The sequence below is a fragment of the Haemaphysalis longicornis genome, unplaced genomic scaffold (assembly GCF_048455015.1).
Source record: "Haemaphysalis longicornis isolate Haplotype H1 unplaced genomic scaffold, Haemaphysalis longicornis Haplotype H1 scaffold_6, whole genome shotgun sequence".
Classification (NCBI taxonomy): domain Eukaryota; kingdom Metazoa; phylum Arthropoda; class Arachnida; order Ixodida; family Ixodidae; genus Haemaphysalis; species Haemaphysalis longicornis.
Genome location: NW_027526407.1, coordinates 95,497,077 through 95,510,887, shown reverse-complemented (window position 1 = coordinate 95,510,887; position 13,811 = coordinate 95,497,077). Strand labels below are relative to the sequence as shown.

Here is a 13,811-nt window from a genome sequence, read left to right as displayed (position 1 = left end):
CACAAACAAGGATCGACGCATAGGTATTTTGCGTCAGCTGTCGTATGAGGTGTGCGGGTCAAGACACTTTTCAGGAATCCGCTAATAAGTGTCCGAACGCGCTACGTAATCATTTCATCTAGAAACTTTGTACTGTATTTGTTGAGTCCTGAATAATCCAATCTTCGTGACACCTTGTAAGGTGATCATTGCTCTATCGAAAGATTGATGTTAGCAGCGAGCCATCAAAGCGGCCAAATGCGGTCTAGCCGCCAGCCGCAAGCCCAAAAGTCGGAGTGTTGCAGTCAAGCTAAAGACCACACACGTAAAGGCGAACGAAGGCCGTCGTTGCTGTTACGAACATCTGGGAGAACCGCCCATGGAACCGCTAAGTGAAAGAAAGCTGGGGACACTAGGGTACCACGATCAAAACAAATGTCACATCCCATCAAGAAAGTTGTTCGTAGAAAACAACTGTTCGTAACTGCTTATCCGAAGGGTTCCTAAATTAAAATTGCCAAAATAAAAAAAAAAAAGTAGCACCCGTTTATGTTTTCTCGTATTCAGTGCAGCCCGTCAAGAAATATTGCACGGTTGAAGCATAATGTGGCCCGACTTTATTGTATTACAATTTCGGTTTGCTAAATAAAACCAAAGCGAAATTATTCGTTCGCCTGAATTTAGGGTTCGTAACTGAAATTTCGTTCTATTGGAAGCTTGGGTTGAGCAAGTGTATTAAGTTTATTCAATTCAGGTACCAACGTACGAACTTCCCTATAAAAGGTTCGCATAAAACACGGGTATCGCGTCTACAAAATGAAGGCAGGCGTACCCCAATGTGTACTGTTCCAAATTTTCGAATGGTGAGGCCAGGCTTCTAGCCCTAGCGACGACAACCCATAACCATCGTTTTTCGCTTAATGACGATATTTAGGACTGAGGTGAGCCATGACATAGAACAACTAGAACACGCGTTAATTGCATGCCACGTAAGGCCTCTTGCGGCCGGAGATGGGACCCGGCGTACTTTTTCATGAGAAAGAGAGATAATGCATTTAATGGTAAAAGCGAGGTTAGCCGAGCCATATCGCTTAGCATGCTATGTCATATGAAGGGATGAAAACATGAGGGTCTGCGAACAAAAATAAATAAGTAAATACATAAACTAAATAAATAAATAGATCATTGAATAAATAAATAAATAAATAAATAAAAATAAATAAATAAACAAACAAACAAACAAATAAATAAAATAAATGAATGAATATATAAACAAATAAATAAATAATTGAAGAACGATATGATGCGCACGAGTTTTCAAGTGCATTTACAGAGATTGGAGAGCACATACACAGAGTTTCGAAGTGAAGTTGGTCGCAGCACTTGTTCCAAGTCAGTACTACGCAAGAACACAAACAGAGCTTTGGAAGCCCGTAGGGCCTGGCGTGGGTCCCACAAAGGGCACGAAAAGTGCGCTTAGTCCAAGGCCTGCGTGGTGTGGCATACACAAAGATGTTAGGAGATTCCGCCTTGGCACTGTGAAGTTTGGACAGGTACAGATGATGTGTTTGATGTCGTCTGTTACATGGCATGTTGAACAGAGTGGTGAAGTGTCCTGCTGAATTTTGAAGAGGAAATGCCGTGTGTACCCTACGTTGAGACATAGGTGGTGCGATACCACTTCCTCACGCTCGCTGAGCCCATGAGGCATCTTGAAGCTGCATTTAAGGTCAGTGTTATGCAGAGGCGTGTACTGAATATTCTTGTCGGTCCAAATGCACCGCTTTGTTCTCCAGACAATCGAATGTGCGAGGGTTGCCGCATTCTGTCTTGTAAAAGGAACGGGCAGCGGTGACACAGGGAGGCTGTTGGCCAATGAGGCTGCAGCATCAGCTGCAAAGGAATTCTTAAGACACGCAATGTATTGATGAGTTATAGATGCTTTCCCGAGCAAGCAAGCATGCACGTAGATATCCGTTTTCTGTTTGAATGCGTTCCTCTGTAATGTGAAAAGTTGTTTGGTAAAATATTTGCATTCAGTTTCTGACATGGTTAAAGTTATGCTAGACGTGGACGGTACTGTAAAAAGGAGTACATAAGCCGTCAGGCAACCAGGTGTTGATCCTGTTTTGCGCATTTCCTCTAAGCCACCATTTTATTCCGTGTGGGGAAACCATTGTCTTTTGAGACAACCGTTGCGGGATATTTTTCCGCAAGACTTAGTGCCGGTGTCACGTGAACTATATTCTAGATTTTTAGGCAACGCCTGTGCTGGTTGCAATTAAAAAGACTCATTCGTACTGGTATTTAGCTTTTGTAGCTTTAGCGCGAACAGAATAAGCAAAATGGCTCACCTTAAATGATTGTCCTCTTTGTAGTGCGAACAAGAATTTCCCAGCATTCTTGCGGTGTACTCTTTAATTGTTCGCCTGTCTTAAATAATGGAGGGCGTGAGGAGCCTGGAAGCCGCAGAAGGTGCGTGTTTCCGGGTTCTTTTGTGTAATGTTCGTAAGAATTCCATTACTAAAACAGGAAAACTCACCGTCATTTGGGGACGACACAAGCTCTTTTTGCCGCGACTGCTGCTTCGGTCCTGTCTAGTGTGAATGGTTGATGCAAGATCCCCTACGCCTACCATGCTAAACGCCTCCAAGCTTACATTGCCAGTGGCTTTACTCCTCTGGTTCACCGTTTACAAAATTTCGTGGCTTCTGGATGTCGCGACTACCACCGGCTTACTTCTGTTGACTTTGTGTTCGGCCTACTGGGGTCTCTACTACGCTCATCGACTTTTTTTCAACGGACTCATCGACTCCGATGGAAAGTGTGTCCTCATAACGGGTGAGCAACGTATTAAAAACGACACGACCATTGTCATAAATGTTTATTTGTGCGAGCCTTCATACCAGTTGTATGTTGTCGATTGTATCACAATATCCGGCTGGATTAAACTGTGGCATTTAAGTGCCCTGCCGAACGTGTCATGACTTGGGTCCCCTCCTTGCGTGTATTGCGGTTGAGAACTGACTTCTAACATGCTTAGCACTCAGTGATTGCTTTGATTCGTAATCCTTATATTTATTGCATCTATGCGCGTGAATGTTTCCCCTGGCAAGTTTGATGGGGAGAAGTATGGATTTAAACTTAAAAACACTGCACCCGAGAGGTCTTTGGATGTCATGGTAATATATGACGTGTTCCATACATATCGTATTCTGCATTTTCTACAGTAATGGGCGCGCCGCCTGTTTAAAAATGCTCGTTGGGTGTCTGTACAACCTCTGAGTCATATCAACAGCTGCAAATGACAACACGGCTACTTTCGCTCACAAAACAGTCACAGGAAAGCTTTCTTTGATGGCATCAGAGGGCTCACATATGTCCATCTTAACCAATTTTGCACTATATTTAGTGAAGCGGCAAAGTTTAAACACAGCTTCCCAAACTGCACCTTCTATGTACGAAAGCGCTGACGACATTGCTATTCGTACGGTGTTTAACGAATAGTGACTTTTATACGAGAAAAATATTTATCTTGAACATAATTGTGATGTTTTTCGAGCGCTCCATTCTTGCTTTGGTTTTCTGGCTATCAATTTTAGTCTTAATTTTCTAACGTTCATTTACTAGCGTAGCCGGGTTTTTGCCGGATTAAAGTCATAAAAACTTGTACCTTCGAACGAAGATTTTTTGTATTACCAGGAACCATTACCTTGCCTCTATATAGGCCTGCTGATTGTGTTAGTACTGACATAAGAGAAACCCACTTAATGCAGATGAGATATTCTACCCTTTTAAAAGATTACATATCTTTCTAAGGAAGGCTCACAGTGTTCGATAAATATTCGTTGTAATTAAAACGCAGAGCCTCATAATCAAATGTCAGTGCGTATCAAGGGCTTAAAGACTGGCGTTCAAAATTGCGCAATGCGAAAGGCTCATAAGACTGCTTGGAAGTACTCAGAAAATTTGGCGGGGCTGTGTAATGGCGTCGGTTTTAAACAGCAACCCCAGCTGTATCCTGTTTCGAAAAATATAAAAAGCGGGCCGGCGAACAGGTATACAGAACTTTTGTTAGGATAGCCGGTGGCTTCTAAGGACCGTGCCGTATTTTGCTTGAAGTGGCCACAGTATTCTTCAGTGCAGTCATATTTAGGCGAAAACCCAGTTTAAACACCAGACTATAGACTGAAGACTCCGGTGAGAATCACTGGACTTGAACATTTAATGCATCAGCGCTGGCATACCTGTCTGCTCCAACTGTTCTTCATTCTTGGCTTCTTTTTTTTTTTTGCCTATTTTTTTTTCTCACGTGCAAAATCGCTAACTAGGCTATAGCCCGGTTAACTTTCCTGCCATCCTTCTACGAATTCATTTCTTCCTTGCACCACGGCTTGCCGCTATCAACCCCCCCTGCCCGCGTAACTCTTAGTAAGCTTTCACCCTTTTAAAGGCCCACGGACGCATGTTTTCAAAGCCTTGGTGGCAATAGTGTTTTCGTTGGCCCTGAGCACCAACGCTTTCTAGACATCCTCATATGGATAGGGAGTCCAGAGAGGCCTCCGGTAGAGCATACGGACCCTTTTGAAGTATACCGCGGTAACCCCTTCCCCCCCTCCTCATGCGACTGATCATTGCACAATTCAAACAATGCATGTTTGGCGACCGTTCAGCCAGGAAGGAGTGAGTACCGGAGCAACTTTACTTTTCGTTTGGACAAAGCGAGCAGTATACTTTCCTGATTGCTTTGGGATACTTCTATTGGTTATCTTTCTCCTTGTGAAACGAAAGTTTTCAAGCATTTCTTGTTTTTCTCGCCAAAGCAGATGAAAGTGATTTGTCAAACTGGCTGATGGCTCTGTGAAGCTGAACACTTGCGACGCAAAATGATCACGCATATTCAATAAGTATTGCTACTGCGCCACCAATTGTGATGACTTGCAGTGCTAGATCTTTCAATAAGGCCCACTGAAAGTTTCCCTCTATCAATGATGATACGGTGCTTCTATTTTCTTACGTCCGCGTTATTTTTACAGGATGCGATACTGGATTCGGTCACCTGCTGGCTACGCAGTTAGCCAGCGAAGGATTCTTTGTTTACGCCGGTTGCTTGGACGAAAATGGACACGGAGCTTCTCTGCACAAGACAAAAAACAATATATGTGTGCTGCAAATGGACGTAACAAAAGAAGAACAGATTGGACGAGCCCTAGAAACCATCGAGGCCACCTTGAATGGCAAAGGTGGGCGATTTGGCGAAAACACAAGTCATTAGAATTTTTGCCCACTTATCGAACTAATTGAATGCATTCTGATAACCTGTAAAGGTAATGTGAGACTTTTTATGGGTATTAAACCAGCGGGTATTCCCACGATGTATTACATTCGGAGAATAAATATGTCGCACCCGATAAAACACTTATATTGCGGACAATACTTGAATTGCTAGCAAATCTTCTAATATCTGCGCTTCCTACACAGAGGTTTCTCTGGTAAGCCCAGAAAGGTTTCAGCCAATATCATGGGTATTTCAACGCTTGCGGAATTTTCGTGGTTTTTAACAGCGAAGTTGTTCTTGGTCGGTCTTTCATGGGACGAAATGTGGTAACGAGGCCGCAGCGATGTGGAGAAGGCATACCGAGCAAGGAGGACAGCAATCGCCAGGCACGCATGCAGCAAGAGGCAAATCTTTTCTAAACGACTGAATCTGGGGGCAATGTTTACTGTTGTCAGAAATGTTGCCCCCCAAAAAAAAACCTTCAGCATATCTGAGGCAAGACATCGATACATAAGAGATATTCGCATTGTTTTTTATTAAAAATATAGGGCTGTTTGATTTACGCGAAAAAAATACACCATGAAAAAACAAAAAAAGCCAGCGCGGCGCCCCCTCGGAGCAGTGTTCCAAGTTCAAAAGTAACCGAAGGTACTGGTATGATTGTGCGAGGAGTGGAACACAGCAAAAATCAACTGTCGCCAGCAATAATAGATATGCTCATGTTGAGAAGTTCTACGAAGCTCAGCCTTGCGATTAGGGAACGCGAGGTGGCTTCCCTCGTAACAATTAGCGTTCGCAATGTTAAGTCAGTGAAGGTGGTTTAGTTATTTTGTACTGGATCACTCGAATACAGAACTCTGGGCAGTGGTGGCCAATGCCGGAGTCTCCAGCATGGGCTACATCGAGTGGCAGCCCATGAGCCGAGTGCGGTCAGTGTTCGACGTCAACACCTTCGGGGCGCTCTCCGTCGCCACGGCCTTTCTGCCGCTCTTGAAGAAGGCCCGCGGAAGACTTGTATTCGTCACAAGTGTGCTGGGTGTGTATTTCTATCGCGTGTAAAATCCAAATGAAGTTTTTCTTTTGTTTTCTGTCATTGGTATGCTTCAGTAAGATAAAGAAAACCCGGACGCCGGGATTTCATTATCTTACTGGGTTTCTTTTATCATTCCTTTATCTAAAAGATAAATACTTGATTACCTAAATTGCTGGAACAAAGCTTGGAATGACTCGAAGCTTCGTTCTAGCAATTCAGGTAATCGCGCATTTACCTTTTGTGAACTCCTGACCTCTTTTTCTATTCCCAAATTATCCAAAATGAGATGTTTTCCCATGCACCAGTTATCGCTCGCTGTTTTAAGTTATGACCCTGAAAGTGGATACACTGTAGTTAAGAGAACAGCCTCATTAGTAGATTTCATTCGCATTTATCGGTTGCAGGTAGTTCTCGGGAGGACATTTTGTGTTCAAACGCTATAAATTAGTCCAAACAACGACACCGAATGGGAACTTTACAACATTTGAATTTCCATAAAAAACCACAGTACCTCTTGTTTCCCTGCAACTAACTGCTTCTTTGAATATTTCTTTTTCTGCGCAGATGCTCTGAAGTCCTAATTCCTTTAATCAAAATCGCTAGGTATTACTCATCTTGTTTCTGGGTGTGAAATGTGTAACCGTTTGCTCACCGGACCATTTTTATTGTCCAACGGGGTGCAGGGCAGCTCCCAATGTAATTTCTCTGTTTCGCGGTACGGTCGTATGTAGCGCCATAATATTTTTTCTGGTTTTTATAGGGAGCTATGCCTCACTAATTGGGCTAATGGCGGGTAGCGTGACCACGGGCCGTGCTGAAAACGCGTGACATTACCTAAAGAACTCTGGCGTTTTTTGTCTGCTTTCCTCGGGCTCATTCTGTTTCTTCTCGTTCTATAGAGGTTTGGTGGTTGCCCGCACCAAATAGGCAGTGTTCGTAATGTGAGGTGGTGCAAAAGTTCAAATCTAATACACTATAAAAGTGAGCTATAGTCGTATCCTTCTAATATAATATGCGGGGAATAATTTTTTTATTGTTGAAACTCATTCTATAACTGAAGACTCAGCGGTACTAAATGCTACGGACATACAGGCAAATCAGTGTTTGTGTCCAGCAATCTTTAAGGCGAAGAGAACAAGCATGTGGCTAGTGGCCGACCAAGCAGCAAATCAAATACCAGGAGACTATACAGTCCTTTTTTGGAATGGGGTTACGGTCTTTGCCAGACGGAGCTCCCGTCGTCGATGACCGTCCAGAATGACTGTGGCTGAAGCTTTTTTCTCTATACCAAAATCAGTAACTGCGGTTGCACAAATCTCACTGTCTGAAAACACAATAAAAGTGTCATTTTCATGAACATTTCTAGGAAGAGACGCCCTGCTCAAGCACTTCCTTGCCATTGTATAGTACTACGTTGGTTGGCGTTACCTCGGGTGCTTCAGTTACTCTAACTTTTACTTCTTCGACCCCAATCCTGCCCCCGTTCTCTGAGCAGCTCGTTCCACTACTCCTGAGAGTGTGACGTACAGCATGTCCAAGTGTGCCTGCAATGCGCTCGCCGATGGACTTCGTCGACAGTACTACAACAGGGGCGTCCACGTGAGCACTGTTGAACCGGCAGGATACAGGTGTGTAAACTGTTCCTCTGGTTCTCAAAAAAAAGCCCACCTTGGGAGATGGCTGGGAATAGAACTACTCTCGATACAGCCAAAGGTAGGATGTTCCCGCCGAATGGTGTTTGAATACAGATGCCGTTTAAGGAGCGTACGAGTAAACAGCCTGACGAGAGTTTGGGAGCACAAAACCTGATAAATACAAAAAGCTGCACGTTTTTAACGATGAAGCTGTTCTTGGTCGTGGCATTTGCATAACGAAATGTGGTAATGCGTTCGCAGTGATGTGGTGTTATTAGCACAAACCTAGACCGCGTTACAGGTCCTGGGGCATCGGCAGGAATTTACCTTGACGCGGGCAAACAATTCTATTGAGGGGGAAGACGGAGAGTGTGAGGAGACGGGCATTGTGCTATAAGCTGGCTTGGGGGGGGGGCATAAGTGCCACTTTTGCGTCCCCCTGCTGTCGTCCATGTCATAGACCTTGTCTGCAGTGCGACGTTTAGTATGATACACAAAATTACACGGGCCCTCGGCCCATGAGCGATGGTTTATGAGACTTTCACTATCAAGCGCTCTTCACAGGGGACTTAAGGCGGACGCCTACCCAGCACAAGTCGATGAATTTCCATTGTTCACGTTAGAATCGCGGGAATAGTGACAGGTGCGCGCAGATTAATAATATCAAATGTATTGTGATATACTGAGTAGTCCCTTGAGTTATTTTTGCTTCAAATGGTGGCCTTTGTGCAGATATAGTGCTAGAGGCCTCAACGGAACGTTTCCAGTATTTTGTTGCGGCCTCGCTTACTTACTTTTCGGTGCTGAAAATAGTAATTTTTTGCTTGGCGTTTTTTTTTTTGCCGACTCTTGGCTTCGAGATTGAGGGCAATTAAATTTGTTTTTATTGTTAGCACTTCCACGGTCGTGTAATGCTTGAGCCGACTGCGGTTACTGCATCAAAGAAATATTACTCATTGCTTGCTTTTGGTTGGCGTCATACGTGTGGAAAGCAATGCCCAAGGAGCGAATTGCAGGAGTACGTTTCCCGAAACCACCTTTTGGATCTATGTCGATAAAAAAAGCGATTCAAGAACCTCAGGCTCAAATTTTGTGTACAGGTCAAAATAGTGCCCCTTCATAGCTAGGGAATGAACAATGGATAACACAGCAAAAGCCGTAAGGTTACCTAGAGGAAAGCCTGCTGGTGCCCTTGCGCGTGAAAAACCAGTGGAAAAGGAAGAACGCGAGTAAAAATTGAATTCATACATCGTACAAATATGCCTAAACAAATATCATCGATATACCGATGGCGCCGGAAGAAACATTGTATACTCGAGGAGGCCTTCTGCTTGATGATTGTAGAGCAGAAACAACCCTTCGCGATAATGGCTAGCTGAAAGGGGCGCGTAACTAGTTTTTTCTACTTACTCGAGCACCACCACAAGAGTAAAATATTGCAGCGTAGCTAAAGTTGTGAGAGCTAATGTAGCGAAGCACTAGCAGTAGTAAACTGTTTTATTAGGTCGTCTTAAGGGTGGGGGGTCCCTACCCCAAGAATCCATGACATGAGGCCGCAGCTTTGCTCTGAAGGTTAGGAGTTGCTGGCGTCCACATCGGTGCTGGCCACCGGAATTTTTAACACCTCAGGCGTTGAAAAATGAAAGGGAGATAGGGAAGGTCGTAAAAAGATGCAATAAAGTTCTTGGCTAAGGGAAACGTTCAAGAAGGAATGTACTGACAGAGGATTTAGTGACCTCTGTGGTCTTTTAAAGAGGAAATACGTCGAAAAGAAATAAACTAAATTGCAGTACAGGGAATATGCTTCCTATCGTAACTTCACGAATGGTGTGGGTATTGCAAGATTCCAGGCATGACATTTATACGCGGTTGTTTTTGTTTGTTATGTTTGCACCAGGCTTTTGTACCGAGCTGCATACAAAAACCTCGTATTGGGGAGGCAGGGTTGAGAGAATGGTATTTCACTGGGCATGTGTAATGGCTTTGTATTAGGGAAGTGTCATTTCGAACAAAGTAGTCTAAGATGTCTTGCCGTCGCTTTGTCGGTGTTTAGTAGCTGTTTTTTTTCTTGGAGGTGCCAAAGGTGGCAGGATTTTGTTTGTAAGAATAATTCTAGCCATTGTTCCGTCTCTAACTCGGCCGGGAAGTTGAAAAAGCTACACGTTCCCTACCACAGGTGAAGGTTCGGAGTAATGTAAGAAGGCGGGCTCGTTCTCTTAGTTTTGACAATGCCAGCGCCACTGAGCCACTAGCTCTTCCTTAATAGGAAGGGATCCAACACCATCCAATGCGACGTCACTGTGCGCCACCTTGTCTACCGAGCACGCTGAAAGTTCATCGCAAACATGGGACACGGAAACAAGTCACTACGTAGACAGGGTCTAACCCACCAAAACCAAGCACCGACTCCCACTCACCCACCGATCCCGACGGGCTCTGCCGGCGTAACTTCCCCAAGGAAGCATTGCATGACGGTTCTGGGATTGGGGTAATGGGGAGTTTTGGGTTAAGTTCAAGTTACTTTGTTTCTGTTTTCCCGTGTTTGTATTTTGGACAAGCTGGGCAGGATCAATCACAGTTGCAGCGCTTGAATTCTGTGGCTTTGGAAAGGCCTGTTGAATGGCCCCTAGCGGGGGACTTTTTACATACTTGATGCTATCTGCACGTGTTGATAGCGGTCCCGTACCGCTGACAGTCGGAGCAACGCTACAGATGGGAATTGCGTTTTATGAGTGCTTAATTGATTTGGAATGTTAGTTGCATGCAGATCGCGTGTGCATTTACTTCCAAAGTTTTGCTTGAAGGCCTCAAGCCAAAATATGCATTTTACCGCGATTCCCAATTTTTCTGATGCAGGACCACACTGACTAACCATAAGATGATGGAGGAGACCTTTGATCGTGATGTGGCGCTGCTACCGAAAAGGGTTCGCACGCAGCTCAACGACCGTTCCATTGCAGCCATGAAGCACAGAGCAGATGTTCTACACTCTATCATCATGAGGGAGCGCAACCAGGAAGTTGTTGATGCATTGAAAGCTGCCGTGAGAGAGCGCCTCCCGAGAGCAAACTACAAGCCCGGCGGTTTGCTTGATGGCTTGTTCGTATGGTTCCACAATGTTGCACCAACGGAGATGGTAGACGATCTCGTCGACACGATGCGTAGAATAGCTATGCTAGTAAGTATGAAGTAAGCCTACTTTACTTTCTACGTCACTTTTTGCATACCATATGCCAAATGTAATCCGTGCCCTCGGTATTCCACCCATCACTAACTCGATTTATCGACTATTAGGAGAAAGCCTGTACGTCCCTCAGTGTCAGTATGCTATTTTGACATCAATTACCTGAATACCACGTTTTAGCGACGTCAATAGGATCAAATAAACGAAAATTGTCTTCATGAGTGAGCTGATGTGTACAATGACATTCCGATCCAACTTCTAATCTTTTCTTTACACAACAGTAGGACAATCAAGATTAGGCGCAGTCTAATAATATCTGGATCTCTTCCCCACAACCTGGCTGAATGACAAGATATTACCATATACGTCACTATTTCATTTGCTCTTGAGCAACGTACTATTGAACGAAAATCGCGAAGCCAACCTAAATTTGCATTGGGACATAGGAGATCTACAATTGCTGCCCTGTCGACAATTTCGGCAAGTACCACAAGTTGTGCCGCAATTTCGTGACAGTTGTATGTTTTTTTCGTTTTGGGTCATATGAAAGGCTGTTTTTGTGGTTGACTATTTTGCTCTAAGAATAATACACATATTATAGCGAAAAATAGGGTAAACAGTTGTACTTGGGCAGTTGAACGTGGACTGTAACGTTCAAAGAGGCACGGAAAGGGCAAGGTAGAAACAAGAAACCACCTTATATTGAACAGACTTGGTAGTATTAAACAAAATGTTTAACGCAGAAATGCAGTAAATTATAAAGCACACTAAATATAGCCCATAACTGTGTCAGAGGCTGTAGTTGTCAAACAAGTAGAAAAGGTACATACATACGAGTGAAGAAGCACGGTGGTACATTAAAGCACCTGTGCAAAGGAAGTAGTGCCAAAAAATGTTTTTTTTTGGGGGGGGGGGGGAGGCGGAGCGACAAAAGCAAAGGTGCAGAGTATCGAGATAGAACAAGACGTAACATTAAATTCATTGAATAACTAAATTAACACACCCGGGAAAGTATTCTCAATCATCGGAACAACGTGATCTTCACGTAAGCGAGGTACGACCCCATTTTTAGACAATCTAGTTGTATAAAGTGCTTGAATAATTTCTAGATGAGCTAAAAACAAGATACAGTAAACTTGCTGTAGCTTCTTAGAGTGTATGTGTTGGTGAATCAATATTTATGTAACTTCTAAATGCTAGTTAGGCCAAGCTTTGATAACAAAGAAGCAAAATGGGAGTCGTAACTTGCATTACATTGCAACCGCATATTTTTTAAGCAAGAACAGGCGCTTAATAGTTATTGCGGAGGTTTTGTTCTGTACCAGACAGCAGCAGTCTTGTAATAATTGGTATGACTGAGACGTGATTAAGATTTATTTGCATGTCGAACTTGTAACCCAGACGTAATAAGCTGTCTTTAAACTGAGCGTACCACAGAGGTTTTCGTCATCACGCGTTGTTCCTGTGCCCGTTCTTCGTTACCTACCAGCTACCCGCTGTGCTTATACGGCTAAGTTGCAAAATAACACTTATTCTACAAAATATCACTTTGAAACAATTCTTTTCGAACACTCGGGGTACAGAAGACCCTCTAGGAGCTCGTGGTCCTGTCTTACCCGACAAAAAGAACGCCTCCTCCAAACAACAATCGGTCTTTCGGTATTAAATCATCTCAACTATCCACTTGCTCCCCAAAAACAAACTTTTCAACGCTACACCGCTTTAATTGCCCTGCGGCCCCTCCCAGTGTCCAGAGAACCTGCAGCCGCTGCCTTACTAGGGCCGAAATAAGCATTTAGGGTGGCACTGCCCCGCTGCAGCAACCCTCAGTATCGTGCTCCCACCGACGTGCGATTAGGACCATGGCCCTCGTATCGGTAGTCATGGTCCTAATCGCCGGCTAAAGGTCTACTGGGTAGGCCGTTAGCTTGCGACGTGCACTGCTGCTCGGCCGCCTGTACCCCGCACCTCTCACCGTCGGTAACCATGTCCACGGCGATGCTGAGGCAACGACAACGACTACGATTCCCGGCGGCTGAATAGTCGCCTCCATGCCGCTGGAACAGCAGGAAGTATCGTTATCCCTTCCCATTTTCTGCTTCCCTAAAATTCCCCCTGCTAGCTCTAGGCTCGTTCATAGCAGCGCCCAAGCACCGCAAAAGCCAATAAACGTATTGCAACCGACTCCCTCACTCAACGCATCCCACCAGCCATGAGCCTTCACATCACTGCCTCCCATCCCTAAACATCTCACTGCAACCAACGCATCTCGAATGCTGCCGCGACGCGCGGCTTCCCTCTTGTTGGCCAAGTGCGGATCTCAGGCCGACACTTCATACGTAGATGCCTCTCCATCCCCCTCCCACTCATCCAGCAACTCGGCCATCGTCGACTCAAAGGGCCAACTGCCCTTTCCACTGCCAACTCAGCTGCCACACCTACCAACCACATCCCAACAGCAGAAGAAATTGCAATCGGCCTGGCCGCCGACACCGATCCAGAGTACGTGACAATCCTGACAGTCGCGCAGACCGCTTCCCACCACTACCAAGCTTGACGAAAGTCGGCCATTCCCTTCGCATTCTTACCCAATGATCGACGCCGACGGCCAACATCCACTTCGCATGGACACCGGTTCATGCCGCTCTCCCCGCTCCCTCATACCCCGGGCACCCTCGGGAGGTGACAACCTTGGTGCTTCCC

The 13,811-nt window shown here is 44.9% G+C and overlaps 1 protein-coding gene across 1 annotated transcript; it reads left to right on the top strand.

Annotated features, from left to right (window-relative positions):
* Positions 1 to 2,580: 2,580 nt before the first annotated feature.
* LOC144141771 (17-beta-hydroxysteroid dehydrogenase type 6-like) lies at positions 2,581 to 11,287 on the top strand. Its single transcript, XM_077673268.1, has 5 exons — positions 2,581 to 2,820; positions 5,016 to 5,222; positions 6,111 to 6,293; positions 7,786 to 7,918; positions 10,781 to 11,287. Exons 1-5 carry the CDS (start codon positions 2,586 to 2,588, stop codon positions 11,115 to 11,117), a joined length of 1,095 nt encoding a protein of 364 aa, XP_077529394.1. The 5' UTR covers positions 2,581 to 2,585; the 3' UTR covers positions 11,118 to 11,287.
* The last annotated feature ends 2,524 nt before the right edge of the window (positions 11,288 to 13,811 follow it).